This window comes from Coffea arabica, chromosome 5c (assembly GCF_036785885.1).
Source record: "Coffea arabica cultivar ET-39 chromosome 5c, Coffea Arabica ET-39 HiFi, whole genome shotgun sequence".
Taxonomy (NCBI): domain Eukaryota; kingdom Viridiplantae; phylum Streptophyta; class Magnoliopsida; order Gentianales; family Rubiaceae; genus Coffea; species Coffea arabica.
Window position 1 is genome coordinate 2,811,711 of NC_092319.1, and position 17,068 is coordinate 2,828,778.

The window sequence follows — 17,068 nt, forward strand, 5'->3', positions numbered from 1 at the left end:
ATGTGAATTGGAAGTTGTTGAATCTTGGTTTTCTTTCACCTTTTCTCTTCTTCATTGGACACTTACTCATGTAGTGTCCAAGCTGGCCACATTCATAGCATTTGTCACCTTACTTTTTGTTGGCCTCATATCTTCCTTTGTTTCTTGCATTGTTGAATTGATTAGAATCTGAATTGCTAAGTCCTCCTCTTCTAAATCTCTTATTGTTGAGAATCCTCTTGATACTTCTTGTGATGAGAGCAAGATCACTGTCATCAACTTCCGCATCTTCTTCATTTAGGGAGGCATAATCATCTTCATCTTGAGATACCTTTAGAGCAATGCTCCTTCTTACTTTCACATTCTCTTCCTCTTGCACTTTGGACTTAAGTTTCATCTCATAAGAGATTAGAGAATTAATAAGAGATTCAATAGGCATAGTATTCAAATCTTTAACCTCCTCAATAGCAGTCACTTTATTTTCCCAATCATTGGACAAGCGTTCAGGATTTTTCTATTTTTCTCACCAAGAGAATATTCTTTTTCCAGCACCTCTAAGTTCTTAATGAGGTTATTGAATCTACAGTACATCTCATCAATGTTTTCATGAGGTTCCATCTTGAACGATTCATACTTGGTAACCAGAATAGACTTCTTTTGTTCTCTAACATTCTCACAACCTTCATAAATTTCTCTCAATTTATCCCAAATTTCCTTGGCTGACTTGCAGCTTTTGACTCTAATAGATTCATTTGAATCTAAAGCACAATATAACACATTCATGACTTTTGCATTTAAGGTGAGATGACTTCTATCTATAGCAGTCAGTTCACTTCTTGTTTTTTATCTAGATCTATGAGTATTTTCATCTAAAAGAGATGCATCATATGGACCATCACTAATAATAAACCACAATTCAATATCAATAGATTGTAAAAACATAATCATTCTTTCTTTCCAACTCACATAATTTGACATATTAAACATAGGTGGTCACATGACAGAATGTCCTTCAAAAAACATAGTATTATTGGTTGTCATTTTTACTCCCAAGCCGATTGAGCTTAATTTCTAGGAGACCAACCTCTGATACCAATTGTAAGGATCGAAAACAACCAAGTGGAAGAGATAAATAATGTAAAGATCACAAACGTAACAAAAAGTAAATAAAAAGGAAAGAATTGCAAATCAATTAACTACCCAACTCCTCTTGAGCTTGTAGATTAATTCAGACAAGCTACTTCAAGTTGATGAATTACAATCACTCTTGTGTACAAAGGAAGGTTCACCTCCTCCTTGGCCCGAACTCCACTCGGTCAAATTAGGACGTTTTACTATCCCTCAGGACAACCCTCGCAGAGCTACACTCATGAAATATTCACTCACAAATGAAAAACTTATAATGAACCTCATACCACTAAGACTACAAATCTTTTTTGAAGAGTATTTTCTCACTAAAATCACTTTAGATCTTTTGTATCTTCAGTGTACAAAAGTTGTTTGAAGAATCTGACCAACCACTATTTATATGAGACCAAGAAAGTGTCTCATTAATGCTTCCAACGGATAGAAAGTAGCTGAAGAGTCAACTAGCCGTTGGAGCATCGGACGTCCGGTACTCCTGTTTTTTGTGTTCGTCAGTAGGCAGTGAGTTTAAGATATTTTCTTCAATTTTTTCGGACGTCCGGTAGGCTGGTTTTCTGCGTCCGAATGTATGATGTAAAACTGGAAATTCTTCTTCAATTCTTTCGGACGTCCGGTGCTGTATTTGTGAGCGTCCGACAGCTTTCGTCGAGTTTGAAGGATCCTATTGGACGTCCGGTACTTGCGTCCGAAGTTGTGCAATGATTATCGGACGTCCGATCCAAGCTTCTTGAGCGTCCGACAGTTTCAACATACTTTGTCCCTTTCAAATGTGATTAATCATTGAATCTGATTTGCTTCATAACTGAAAATATTTCTTGGAGAGATATTAGTATTATTCATTGTTTTCTAAACATCAAAAGATAGGGACCAAGATCAACAGACACATATTTTAAATGTACCCTGACAATAGATGATTTGAATAATAACTATTGTTTGAACTCAATTATTTGATTTGTTGTTTTCATGTTTGAGAACAAGCGTAGTTTAGGTGTAGGGAAAATTGATAGATTGTATTTTTGTTATAAAATTTATTATTAGTTTTTCTTTGATTTTAGCCAAATATTACATTTATGTATGGATTCTGCTTATATTTGGTGATTGGTGTTGGTTATAGGGATCCGAAGTGCAAAGGAGTTAAGAATGTAAATCTTAACTAATTTCTGTACAATTCAGTGTGAGCGTAGTAAAATCTAACTCTACAAGTGTGAGAACTCAAAATTTGGTATATGATTTCCAATCTTGGATTGGAGTCAGATTGGAGCCGTGGAACTCGGGACTCTTTACCAACAGAATAGTTTCCTATTCTTACTAGGAGACTAATCTAGTCTATCTATTAGGAGTTTGTTTTGTTTTAGGAAAAATAGTTTCGAATGGGAATAAAAAAGCTACAGGTCCAAGACACTAAGGAGTAACTCTTCTTTTTCTCATTGGTTGCAAGGAACAAACGGAAGTTTTTTTTTTCTTTTCTACTTTTTTTCAATACTTCATCGCACTCTTTGGAGAATGGCCGCAGTAATAAATTTTAATATTTCGTGCGTGGCTTTTTCCATGACGATGAACTAAACACTTTACTTTAGTCAAGAAACAATGGAGGATTTGATTCATTCAAAATTCTGAGATCGAATTGATTGTTTTTATTTCTTTTATTCACTGGTATTCATATGTCTTCTACTTTAATTTCTTATGGCTCTTATGTTGTTTGAATATTAAGGACGCTCGATATTTAGTACAATCTAATAACCTGATATTAATTAAAGTAATTAAATCTATAATTGTTTAATTACTCTAAATTAGTAGTAATTAATATGCATGATTGGATTTGTATTAGAAAAATATATGGGCTAACTTAAAACAACCTTCGTAACTTGTTGTTTGGTTAGAACAGAGTTTCTCTAATTTGTAAGACAGTTGAAAAATTGAACTCTAAGGTCATATGTAGGGTTATTTCTTGATTAAAACAGTGGTTAACAGTTGTACCTTAATCACCAATACAGTAAAAAAGGTTAATTATCATCGTTTGTTTGACGGTTATAAATCGGTGAGTAAATGAATTATTATTGCGTCGATGATTAATTGAGTGAACTATCTTTGAAGTTATTTCTTGACTAGAGTTTGTCTATTATTACTTCTATTTTAATAAATTGTCATTTAGTTTTTATTTATTTATTTTATTTGAGTTAATTTAATTATTCTTGATTTTATAAAATTCCCCCAAACTCTGAACTCTATAAGAAACGAATTTTTTCTAATCCCTATGGATTCGACCCTACTCACTGTTGTATACAAAAATTTGTATCTTATTTGAATAGATATTGATTATTGCATGGGATTGACACCTGTCAAGTATGCAATTCTTAAACAAAGTATTCAGTAAATGCGTTTTATAAGACTATTCCGGAACTCTTCTTAAAAAGTAGCATAATTTGGGACTCCCTTAATTCCCGTGATTGTGGCATGGAGGAGGATTTCGAGGAGTAGAGAAAACTGGGAGTTCTATTTAGAATGGAATTTTTAGTGAACATCTTTTCAATTATCAGAAGCTCCGTTGTGGTTTTAGAAATTAATCAAAATTAATCCCCTTTCTAGTGTTAAATTCCTTTAGAAAACACTTATTCAATGTAAGCATTCAATTTTACCATGCAGAAGAGGAAAAAAAGTTGAGAAACATATCAACCAGTTAATCCATGTTAATGCGATATAAGGACCATGGATTATAAACACAAACTGCTTTGTGAAAAAGCCACATTCGAAATTCTTTTCATGATTCCATTTTTCGTGTTGGTAGTCTCTCCCTCCCTCTTTTGTTTTCTTTCTTTAGTACAAGAGAAACAAAGAATTGACTGTTTTACTAGGATGCCGGGGTTAGGTGAGTAATGGGGCAACTGCAATGGGTTTTGAAGAGTTGGATTGGCATTAAAATGGTAGCAATGTGATTACTATCATGTATACGTCAAGCATAGCACAGAATCCAGTGTTCAGTCGGAATAGTCCGCTCAGCGTTTTGTTTTCCCTCTCTCTAAATCATTGTGTCCTTTATTTTTCCTTCTTATATGTTGAACGTTTAATTCCAAAGGTCTGAACCTTATCTATTAAACCAAGGCCTCTTCAGCATGTGATCACACATGTTGGACAAGCCCTTTCTATCTGTATTGTGTTTCGGCATTATTTTGGGACCATTCCATGTTTATTTTTGCATGGAAAATTAGTCAAGCGTTTTAATTTCCTCACTTTGTGCTCCCTCAGATGCCTGCTATACTACAATATCTAGCCATCGCCCTGTCTCCGCGGAGATGAGGTTGCTATCCCTGTACCCAAAACATGACGACAACCTTGATTTTAATCTAACATAATTAAGGGTAGCATAAACTATGTAATTTGACTTCTAAACTAGCTAAGGTTTGGTGTTGAAATAAGCAAGAATAACCACATGTAGACAGCAGTTCATAATCGGTCTCCAAAGATTGCTGCTATGGTAACCAACCACAAGCACAGCTTATGCTTTCTCAAGATTTTGATGCTCTTAACATGTTTCTTACCATATCCCAATCATAATAACAATATTAGCATTTCACTACAATTAAAATTTAAAATTTGGCGTTTTACAAATAAAATTATTAGAAGAATATTCTTTCCATAGGTATATTTCCATATGATAAAAAAATATGGCCTCCAAGTATTCATTGGCTCTCATAAAGTAAATTACATGCATGTGTTCTGTGCCATACAGAAACAAACTTGTGTAATTAGGTCTATATGTGCAACTGGAAATATCACAACAGAAAATGCTTTTTTTTTTTTTTTTTTTTTTAAATTTCATAAAACTTTTATTGATAGTAGCAAAATTTTACACACCGAGAAAAACTAGTTTGAAGTACAGCAATCAACTAAAAGGTAAAAATTCAAACACAAAACCTCCGTGTCCCATTCAGCCACAACTAGCTTCAATTGTGTTTTGTTGTCAGCCCTTCATACGCCTACTTTTCCGAATTGAAGGCATTCCTAATCTATCAAGGCGAAGTGCCCCACGTGCCATAGTTGGGAATGAACTAAAGGCCTCGTAAAGCTTGATTTGATGCTCTGGATGCAATACTCCCACGTTGAACAGCGCATCTGCAACTTTGTTCGCTTCCCTGTAACAATGTGAAAACCGATCAGGGTCTTTCACAAACTGCCAAATTTGCCTAATCTCTCGGCGAATCTTCCAGGGGCACTGAATGCGATTCTGAAGAATTGCAACTAATATCAAAGAATCGGATTGAACATAGAGATTATCAATACCCCTATGTACACAAGTTTGAAGCCCAATAAGGAGGGCACGAGCCTCTGCACGTAGACTTGTAGTTTCCCCAAGATATGTCGAAAAGCCAATCAAAGGTATGCCATTTGAATTCCGAAGAACCCCACCGCCTCCACTCACTCCTGGATTACCCTTGGAACATCCATCCGTATTTAATATGAACCGATCAGAGTTCTTTGTTTCCCAACGAACAAGTTTGTAAATAACCCCAATATGAGAAGAATACGACCAATCATACAAATGATGAAATGACTGGGCTCTGAACACTTGTTTGAACTGAATACCCACCATGGTCTGGATCTCCAAGAAAATGGCATGACAAATGGCAAGCGGCCTCATCTGGACATCCTCAAACATTGCTTTATTTCTTGCTTTCCAAATTTGCCAACAAACAACACTGGGCAGAGTGTGTCCAATGAATCGTTGTATCTCAGAGTCGTGTGAGCTGAGCCACCAACCAACTATACGGGGCCTCAAAGATGACCCTGGAGAAGACAAACCACAAGAGGCTCCAAAATAATTCCAAACTGTCGACGCTACTTGGCCATTAGAAAACAAATGTTCGATTGATTCCTCAGATGCCGAAGAGCAGCAAAAACACTTTGAGGGTAAATGGAAACCAAGTTTGCATAACTTATCTGGAACTGGCAGTCTCCCCAGCATCAATCGTAACATGAAGAATGAAATTTTGAAAGGGAGCTGAGGATGCCAAATTGTATCAAATACCATAGACTTGTTACGGGCTTGCCTAATATCCTGAAATGCCGAAGCTATAGAGAAATTTCCAGATGTTGTGGGTATCCAGATGACTTCAGATTCACCTCCTTCTTCTGGAATTGGGTGATTTAAAATAGAGGGCACCATTTCTATCGGCAGTGTCTGATATAACAAATTCACATCCCAGTGACCATTGATGATGAAATTACCAAAAGACAAATTAGGGACAACGGTCGCTCTGTGGAACAAAGCACCACCTCCCAACCAGTTATCGTACCAAAAATTACAAGCCCCGTCTTTGGCAATCCATAGTATTGAGAGTTCCACTTGTCGACTCACATTGACCATCCTTCGCCAGAGTGCGGAGTCCATTGCCTTGATTTCTACCTGACAAGGATGGAGATGTCTACAGTATTTTGCTTTCATGAATACAGCCCATAAAGACAAACCTTTTCTAAAATTCCACCAAAGTTTGAATGAGAAGGCTGTATAGATATCTTGTAGCTTCCGAAATCCAACCCCTCCCTCATTTACCGGATAACACATATGGGACCAACGTATCCAGTGAAATTTTGAATCCTCGGGTGATGAACCCCATATGAAGGTCGAGAAAGCCTTTTCTATAGTTCTAAATACCTTACTTGGGATAATCGCAGCCGACATCAGATGTACTGGCATCGATGCCAAGACATGTTTGATTAGAACTATTTTCCCTCCAAATGAAAGCATCCTTGATTTCCAGGATATAATTCTCCCTAGAATAGACTGACACGCTTCTCCAAAATATGATGATTTGCATCTCCCAAAATAAAGCGGAAATCCCAAATATGGAATTGGAAATGATTGCCAGGTAAACTTAGTGGTGCGTTCAATCACCCTTCGTCTTGCCGGTGATAAGGAAGGATGAACTAGGTAGCAACTTTTTAGCACATTTATTAGCTGTCCCGAACACCTTTGATACGCCTCTAGCACCTGCATGATAACCTTCAGAGAATTAGAAGATCCGTTTGCAAATATGAGAACGTCATCCGCAAACGCCAAATGAGTTATAGCAGGACATCCATACGGAACTTTGTATCCCACAAAACCCGATTGCATGGCGAGATTATTCAATCCTCTAGATAATACCTCAGCCCCTATAATGAATAATGCAGGCGATAAAGGATCACCCTGACGGAGTCCTCTTGTAGATTTAAAGAAACCATGAGATCCCCCATTTATAATGACCGACAACCAGACGTTAGAGATCAATCTCCATACTAGATCAATAAATATTTCTCCGAAGCCAAACCTCCTGAGAACACCAATAATATGATACCATGCCACCCGATCATATGCCTTAGACATGTCAAGCTTCATTACCACATTGCCTCCTCTATTCTTTTTCCCAATACCCGAAACCATCTCCTGAGCTAGCAGAAAGTTTTGTGTTATATTACGCCCCTGCACAAAGCCTGTCTGCTGGGGTGAAATAATTTTGGGCAAAACATAAGCAACTCTATCAGCTAAGATCCTGGATAATAATTTGTTGAAGAAGTTGCACAAACTGATGGGCCTATATTGAGAAAAATCCTGAGGATTTGGCATCTTCGGAATTAACACAATGGAAGTAGATGTGATGAATCGAGGCAACTCTGCCCCACAGAAAAAACTGAGTATTGCATTATAAACATCTTGGGCGATAACTTCCCAGGCAAATGTAAAAAATTTGCCAGTGAAACCATTTGGGCCAGCAGCACTGTCGCCATCCATTGAGCTAACGACTCGATAGACTTCTTCAATCGAAGGAACTTCTTCCAATTTTTCATTGTCCTCTTCTGAAATTATGGTTGGGATTAGGTGCCGCATATCAGAGGAAGACTCCGGAGAGCACGTGAATAGCTCAGAGAAATATGATATTGCCTCAGATGCTATATCATCATTTGTGTCCACCCAAACACCGGTTGACTTTTTGATGCGGTGTATCATTCCGTGAGCACGTCTCTGTCTTACCACCGCATGAAAATACCTTGAATTACGATCTCCGTGTTTAAGCCATTTGACTCTGGCCTTTTGGCTCCAAAATTGCTCTTCAATTGACAATGCATGCCGCAACTCTGCCTGAGCCTTGCTAAGCTGAATTTGGCATTCCTCCGATACATATTGATCCATAGCTTCCTCTGCGCGTTGGACCTCCAATTCCGCAGAACGAACAGCATCAAATACATTCCCAAAGTATTGTTTGTTCCAAGATTGAATTGCCCTCCTCGTTGCCAATAATTTAGAGCACAGAACACGCAGTGGAGAACCACCCACATCTTGGTTCCAAGCATGGCGAATTACCTCCAAGAGTTCGGGTTTGGTTGTCCAGACGTTCAAAAATCTGAAAGGGCATGGGGTATGATCTGATCGGTCAGAAAATGAAATTTTCAACGGTGCATGGTCTGAAGGGTGTCTAGGTAGGTGAAGCACAGAAATTACGTTTGAGATATCCAAACAAGCCCCATTGATTAAAAACCTATCCAACCTCTTTGAAACTCGAGCTCTTCCTCTCCTATTATTAGACCACGTGAAACTAGCTCCAGAAAATCCTACGTCAAAGACTCCGGCATCTTCCATAAAAGACATGAATTCCATCCCCTCCGCTATAGCAAACGGCCGCCCCCCTCGTTTTTCATGAGGAGCTAATATAACGTTAAAATCACCTCCAATACACCAAGGAAGAGAAATTGGCTTATCGTTTAATAATGCAAACCATAAAGCACGGCGCTCCTCCACTGAGCACTTAGCATGAACAAAGGACATGACGATTGGAGTAGAAAACAATAGACTTTGGACATTTATAGAAATATGCTGCTCCGAACTACCCACAATGGAACATATAAAAGGACTATTATAGAATACCCAAATATCACCCGAGAGATTAACAAAGGAAAAATCAAAATTTAAACGTAGACGAATGGACTCAATTTTTGACTTATCTAGCTTTGGTTCACAAATGACAACAAACTGAAGATGGTAAGAACGAACTAATTTAATCAACCTTCTTAGATTAGGGGCTTTTGATACACCTCTAATATTCCAAAATATTCCATTAATCATGAGAAAAAACCTGGAATGAGTTTTGGGATGATGTTGCCGAACGTAGCTGTCTGTTGGATGGGAAGTAAGCTCGCACACCTTTCACCTTCTCTTGTCGGCAATCCCTTTCCATAGCTACAGATTGGTCAATGTTTAATGTGTTAATTGATGGCTCCACCAACCTCTCACTTGTTACAACCAAGCGTGGAGATAAATTCCCTGCTAAAATTGGCAAAGCTACATTATCAACCGCATCGGATTTGGAATCTTCCTCCTCGACCCCACGCAAATCAACATAAAGACTTTCCAGGTCTGTGGTGTCGGCCTTTTGAAAATGTTTACCTCCCAAATGCTTCTCCTCCACAGATTGGGACCCTTCACATGTATCCCAATTAGCATTGTTGGCATTGTGATTAATCAAAGTGCTAGTGTCGGCAATTGGCTGCTGAATATCTCCCAAGATTTGCTCCACTAGATTATGGGACCCTTCACAATTATGCACATGATCTTGAGTCAAGATTTGCTGCTGAACTTTGTGCAATGGTCCATCCCTGTCATCATCAATCACCGACTGTCCATTTGCATCAGCAGGAGATGCTTCGGCAGCTTGAGCTTGGACAGAAATACATTTGAGTTTATCAGCTTGTGGAAGTGTTGTATTATCTATCTCAGCTATCCGATCAGGTCCACCAGATTTTTCCATTTCAGATGTTGAAGCTCCTTCGGTTGCAACAGCAACATCTCGCGCAGCATCAGTCGAAGTCATAACCACCATTGTTGATTTCCCTGTAGCTTCTGGGATGTCCGCATGTGTATTAACTAACCCATTTGGTTTGGTCCCAAGTATCTTAGACCCATGCTGCAGCCAGGTTGTTTGATGATTGGGATATTGAAGGTCTCCCTTGGAAGAGTTATTCTTGCAGTTGCTTGATGAATGACCCAATCGCCAACAAGATGAACAATATGGTGGAATGTTGTCTGGAACAATTCTTTGCCAAAATCCTGTTTCACCTTCAACAGCTACCCAGATCCTCGGCACAACAAGTTTCGCTACATCGATCTCCACGCACACCCTGGCCACACTAGGACGTGTCCCAGCAGCCGTTGCCGAATCCAGAAACAATGGTCTACCTACTGGAGATAATATGGAGAACAAAGAATGTTTGTCGAAAAAATGAATGGGTAAATTTGGAAGCTCCACCCAAACCGGTACCAGAGATGACTCTCTTTGCACATGAAACTCCCTGGTCCATCGAAATACACGCATCGGATAACTGCCCAATTGCCAAATTCCTCTTGTCCAAATCCTGTTAAAATCTACTTCAGCAGAGCACTTAATCAGGACGTGCCTATAATCCATCAATCCAATGGAAATGTGGTCTTTTAGATTTAAAGAAGCAAAGAACTTGCGAATATCCTCTAACGAAGGTCTCCCATGAGAAAATTTTCCAACCAAAGCCCATCGAAACGGCGCCGCCAGTTTTTCCGCATCTGCTTTGGAGAAGATGACCGCAGCTTCACCTTTATAAACAGTTGCCTGCCGAATTTGGATAGGAGATGTTGAAGGCTGTGAGAAAAGTTGGGAGAAAGATTTTTTTCCTGAAGGAGATCCTTGCCCCTCAGCCGATGGCTGAAGGGCAGCCATGCAAGAAGTACTAACCCTAAGAGAAATTTGCAGAGAGAAAATTTGCAGAGAGAAACTCTACATAGATTTGATTTGCAACAGAAAATGCTTAATCTGACTGAACTACTTTCAAATGATTTGTTAGTCATGTTTATATGCTCATTGAATACCTAATTTATGTATGTTTGTAAAAACAAGTAACCAGTAGTGCTTTTGTCTATGTTTCTATAACCATGTATATTTGGGATTAAGGTGATTACTGATAATTGGATAACATTAAAGTTGACCAAAATACGATTTTAGTTAATTACGTAATATTCATAGGTATTACCACACCAAATGAAATGAAAATTGTGACAAAGCTACTGATCTTTTTTTATATGTACTTATTAATTACGCTATAAGTTAATTATTTCCAAAAATAGTTAAGCAACGAAAAAGATATCGTAGTAACAAGTTCTTTGACACCACAATTGTAAAAGTTGTGTCAAAAAGGCATTTTTGTACATATATTTGGAACCATATTTTTTCTCCTTTTCTGCTAACAGTAAAACCACTATCTTTTCTTTTTCCGTAGTGTAGGTTATTTTAGTTGTCGAATTTAACACGCAATAAATAGTATTCATTCTTACACTTGCTACTATAGTGATAAGAATACTAACTATTTATGGTCTGTCCAAATTCAAATGATTTGTTAGTCATGTTTATATGCTCATTGAATACCTAATTTATGTATGTTTGTAAAAACAAGTAACCAGTAGTGCTTTTGTCTATGTTTCTATAACCATGTATATTTGGGATTAAGGTGATTACTGATAATTGGATAACATTAAAGTTGACCAAAATACGATTTTAGTTAATTACGTAATATTCATAGGTATTACCACACCAAATGAAATGAAAATTGTGACAAAGCTACTGATCTTTTTTTATATGTACTTATTAATTACGCTATAAGTTAATTATTTCCAAAAATAGTTAAGCAACGAAAAAGATATCGTAGTAACAAGTTCTTTGACACCACAATTGTAAAAGTTGTGTCAAAAAGGCATTTTTGTACATATATTTGGAACCATATTTTTTCTCCTTTTCTGCTAACAGTAAAACCACTATCTTTTCTTTTTCCGTAGTGTAGGTTATTTTAGTTGTCGAATTTAACACGCAATAAATAGTATTCATTCTTACACTTGCTACTATAGTGATAAGAATACTAACTATTTATGGTCTGTCCAAAGCCTTTACAAATAACTGGCCAGTTGATAAGATGTGAATTTAAGTGATTTTATACATGTGAATTGTTAGTTGATTGCGTTATTTGGCCTTAGTTTGAATGGAAACTGCCTGATTAGGGATGGCAACGCGGGCACCCGCCCCGCGGGGGGCTCTCGGGGCGGGGATTGGGGCGGGGGGTGGGGCGGGGGCGGGGGCGGGGGGGAATTTCCCCCCCCCTTAAAAACGGGGCAGGGGACGGGGGAGGAGTATACCCCCGCCCCATCCCCCGCCCCGCCACCCGCAAAAAAAAAAATATATATATATAATTATATATAATATGTAAGTTAATTAGTTATAAACTTATGATAATGATATTATTAGTTAGATGTATTATATAATGTATAGTAGTTTATGTAATATAATTGATATTATCAATTATATGAATAATTATACATGTCTATTAATAAAATTTATTAATTAGTTATACTAAATTTACTAATACATTTATACTAAATTTCTAATTACACTTAATAGAATAACACTTTTTTCTCAAAAAAAAAAAAGCACAAACACAATAATGAATTAGTGATTGCATTTGTACTAAAAGTGAAAACTTGACTATTTTAGTTATATTTATTTCATCATATTGGATTGTATTCAAATAACTTTTGTTTGATTGTTTTTATGAGTTTCAATTGTAAAATTACAATGAATAATAATTTGGTGATGTGTTGATATTTTAGTACTTGATTATTTATTAAAATTTAATTATAATAAAATTATATAATAAAATTTTATTAACCCCGCAGGGCACCCGCGGGGGAAGCGGGGCAAGGCGGGGCGGGGCAGGGCGGGGGGAGCGGGAGGCAGGGGACGGGGGGAACTAATAGGCAACGGGGCGGGGGGCGGGGACCCCCAACCCCGCCCCGTTGCCATCCCTATGCCTGATTCAAGTGTATTTTGATTTTTACAGGAAAAATGCACGATCAAGTAAGAAACGGATTGAAAATGAGACAAAAAAGTTGGAAAGGGCTTAAAGGAAGTTCGGCGCCCAGAGTTATTACCAGACTTCATCTGAAAAAAGCGACGAGGAGTTGTCTCACATTCGGCTTTTGACATGTCACCGAACATGGAGCTGGACGCCTTTGGAAATTCTGTTTTGAACCATGTTTAGGCCCATACATTGGCCAAACATCATCGGAAATTCTACTCTTCAAGAATTGTAATTGGAATCATTTACAAAAAATTAGTATGGGTTTTGGACAAAGGTATGATTACAAATGGAGGTGCTTGGTAAATATTGGTAAGGAATGAGTATCAAATTTAATAATCAATTTTTTACCTTTAATTTCTTTTTTCTTTTCATATCTTTCTTCTTCCTCGTTCAAATGCTTATCCCACATACCCATCCACCATATATATATATTCATATATAAATATTAATTTTCTGTTTAAAATATATTTATAAATATTTATAAATATATTTATATAAATATATAAATATATTCATTTATATATATATTTATATAAATTTATAAATATATTTATTTCAATTTTGTTTTATAATATGTATATTTCAATTAATATTTATATTTTATTATATATATAAATTATATTAATATTACTATGTATATTAGATATATTATATCAATTGAAATAAATATATATATTTATATATAAGGATAAATATTTATAAATATATATTTCAATTTTTTTATAATATGTATATTAATATATATATATCTATATATATCTATATATATATAGATATATATATATTAATATACATATTATAAAAAAAATTGAAATAAAAAATATTATATATATAAATAAATATTAATATATAGAAACAGAGCCAGTATATATTTAAAAAAAATCCCAAAAATAAATTTTTTTTTAAGATTTTGGAATCAAATGTGGGATTCATCAAAACCCTCCAATCTACTTGGGTATGGAGAGTGGCTGATTTTTCATGAATCATTCCAAGATTTCAAGACCTATACCCATTAGCCAAGCAACAATTTTGGGATTCAATCCAATTCTTGATTCCTATACCCTCCAACCAAGCACCCCCCTAATCTTTACCATAATTGGACTTGTACTTTAGGAAGCTATAAATAGGAATTGTCTAGGTTGTTTTAGGGAAGGTTAGACAGTAGCTTAGTTCACTCTTTTATATATTCTTCTTGAGAAATCAAGATCAAGCCACAAGAATCAAGAAGCAGTGAAGTCGGAGATTAGAGCAATAAAGATTGTGAAGTTTTTCTTACTCTCATCTTTAATCTTATATTTATTCTTTGAATTCTTGTTGGTATTCATGGCTATGTTGAGCTAAATTATTTCTAAGGTTAGGGTTTTGCAAAGGAATATTGGCTAATTATTTTAGTTCAATTCTTGGTTTTTGCCTTGATTTATCTATCTTGTTTTAATTTTATGTTTATGCTTGATCACCGTGATCATGCTTTTATGGTTTGTATGTATAAACTGTAAAGGGCTATATGATCGAGTATTGGATAGATACATATACTTCGCCTAAATATGAGAGTAATTTAGGATTTGTATGATGTAATTAAAATCACATAAGATCCTAAAGAGTTCAATTGAATACTTATAATCTCAAGAGAGACATGAGATTTAATTGAGCACAATTTAGATATATCAAGAAATAATCTAAAGTAGCTTTGTATGATACATTTTTGGTATGTTAATAAAATAATTGGAAAATCAATTCAAGTTCTGAAACAAAATTCGACCTAACTCCAATTTCTTGCCAATTGTTTTTCCCCAACCCATTTTCTTTAACTTGACTATTCAATTTATTCTTAGTTAGTGAATAACAAATCTCTTAAATTTTCTTTTATTGTTGTTTTTATAATAATTAAAGTAGAAAAAATAGAGAAAGAGATGGGTTGGGAGGTTTGAAGGAAGATAGTGTAAGTAAGAAGTTTCGAGGTCGAACCCTTCCATTTACTCTAGAAAAAAAAAAAAGAGTAAGAAAAATTAACTCTTCCCTATGGATTCAACCCTTAAAATGCTCTAAACGATTTATTACTGAGATTGACTCTGTACACTTGCAGAAATTGTCGATTAATAGCCAATCCAAACATTTATGCACAAAAATGTGATTTTTTTTTCTTTGAGAGCACTACTGTGCTGACCTGACCTTAATTCGTCAAGATATACACAATTAAAAGAATTTTAAAACAGATGAAGGAAAAGAAAAAAAAAACAGCTAAAAGCTCAGTATTCTATTCACAATTAATCATACCCTTTCAATTGTTATGTTTATCAAATTCTATACTTATCTGTCTATGCATATTACGTGTAGTAACATGCCCCACATAATTATTTGTCATTTAATTGATGAGAGAAACAATTAACTATTCATAATAGTTTACCCGTGTGGTAACTTGTCCTACGTAATAATTTGTCAAATAATTGATGAGGGAAACAATTAAGTATTCGTGGTATCTAATCATGTGGTCATGAAACGCACCATAATAATATTCTAACATAATTTGCAGACTCATTTACAAAGGCAAATCCAATTTTCATCACTTAACCACTGTTTACATTAATGTTCTTTCAACATCGTAGGTGGGTAGGACAGGATGACGGTGGCTAGTCTGACAGCTGTTATTTCTATTAGCTTAGTAAGTGTAATCAATGCATTAAGATGAAACCAAAAGAAATTTGATGTAGAAAGGTTTTGCATTGTCAGCTGTGCCACTTGATGTTGATTATCATTACCAGGAAAAAAATAAAAAATAAATAAAAAAAAACAACTTGATATTGATTATGGTTGGAGACAGCGGGAAAGCCAGAGATGTTGCCGTTATTTATAAGAAGATTAAATTTATTTGTTCATTTGGTCCTTCATGTTTAACTATAATTCATTAACCTACGTTAAGATATTCATTAACTATAATTCATTTATTTTTTGGAGTCTGCATTTACTGTTAGCTTTTTTTTTTTTTTTTTTTAAAGTATAAGTTGGAGGTCTCCTCTCGCTTACACTCTCTTCGCCCGTACTACCCAACCCATCTCCCCTTTTTTTTAAGTGTAAGTTGGAGGACTCGAACTCGAGATCTCTCGCTTACACTCCCTCCCCCGTACCGTCCAACCCAACCCTCCCACACTATTACCTTGATCTCTCGCTCAAATTTGCGACGAAACTGAGACCAGAGATAGGTTACCACCATTTCCAAATAATTAGGTTCAGATGGATGCATAGGGCCTAACAAGGAAATACATGTCAATCAACTTAAAGAGAACATGTTTTAATTATATATTGAAACAAAAAGGAATGAAAGTGAAAGTTTTTTTTTTTTTAGCGATGTCAATTTACTAACGTGGCCCAATGGAGAGGGAAAAAAAAAAAAAAACTAGAGATTGACACATGAACAATCTTTTTTGCAAATCACAATCTCACTAGGAAATGAAGAGTATGAAATGATTAGATTAGATATCGTGGAAATGCACATTCTACACGTGCAATAAAACATTTTGAACACGAGATATCTAAGCTGAATTCCAGTCCTGAAATTAGGTGAGGATATAAGTATTCAAAGCCCCTATTATTTCAGGCTACCTCGTTCATTGATTGTCTCGTCTCATTCTTGATGAAAAAATTTGTCATGTTGTAACCTAATTACTTGTCTTATTGCTCGGTAATTAATTTTTTTATTCAATGGTATCCCTCGTCAGATTACAAACACGACGTGGTCTCTCCAACTTATAAAATTCCACTCAAATGCATATATATATATATATATATATATATATATATATATATATCAATTATCTTGTCCCCTTCAGTTTACATACACCATGAGATCTCTCCCACTTATTAAGTTCAACTGAAATTTATAAAAAAAAAATGAAAGATAAATGTAATATAATTTAATTGATCGGTAGAGAAACTTACCTCTGTTGTCGATTGTTTATCAAAAAAAAAAAAAAAAAATCATCAAGCAACCAATCAAATACAAATCTAAAATAGGAGAAGGACAACTCCACATGTTTTTGTGCAA

General features: G+C 35.7%; 1 protein-coding gene across 1 annotated transcript; it reads right to left on the minus strand.

Moving 5' to 3' along the window:
* Window positions 1–5,083: 5,083 nt before the first annotated feature.
* Window positions 5,084–8,923, minus strand: LOC140007153 (uncharacterized). Its single transcript, XM_072049837.1, has one exon. The coding sequence runs from the start codon at window positions 8,921–8,923 to the stop codon at window positions 5,084–5,086; it is 3,840 nt and encodes a 1,279-aa protein (XP_071905938.1).
* Window positions 8,924–17,068: the final 8,145 nt, after the last annotated feature.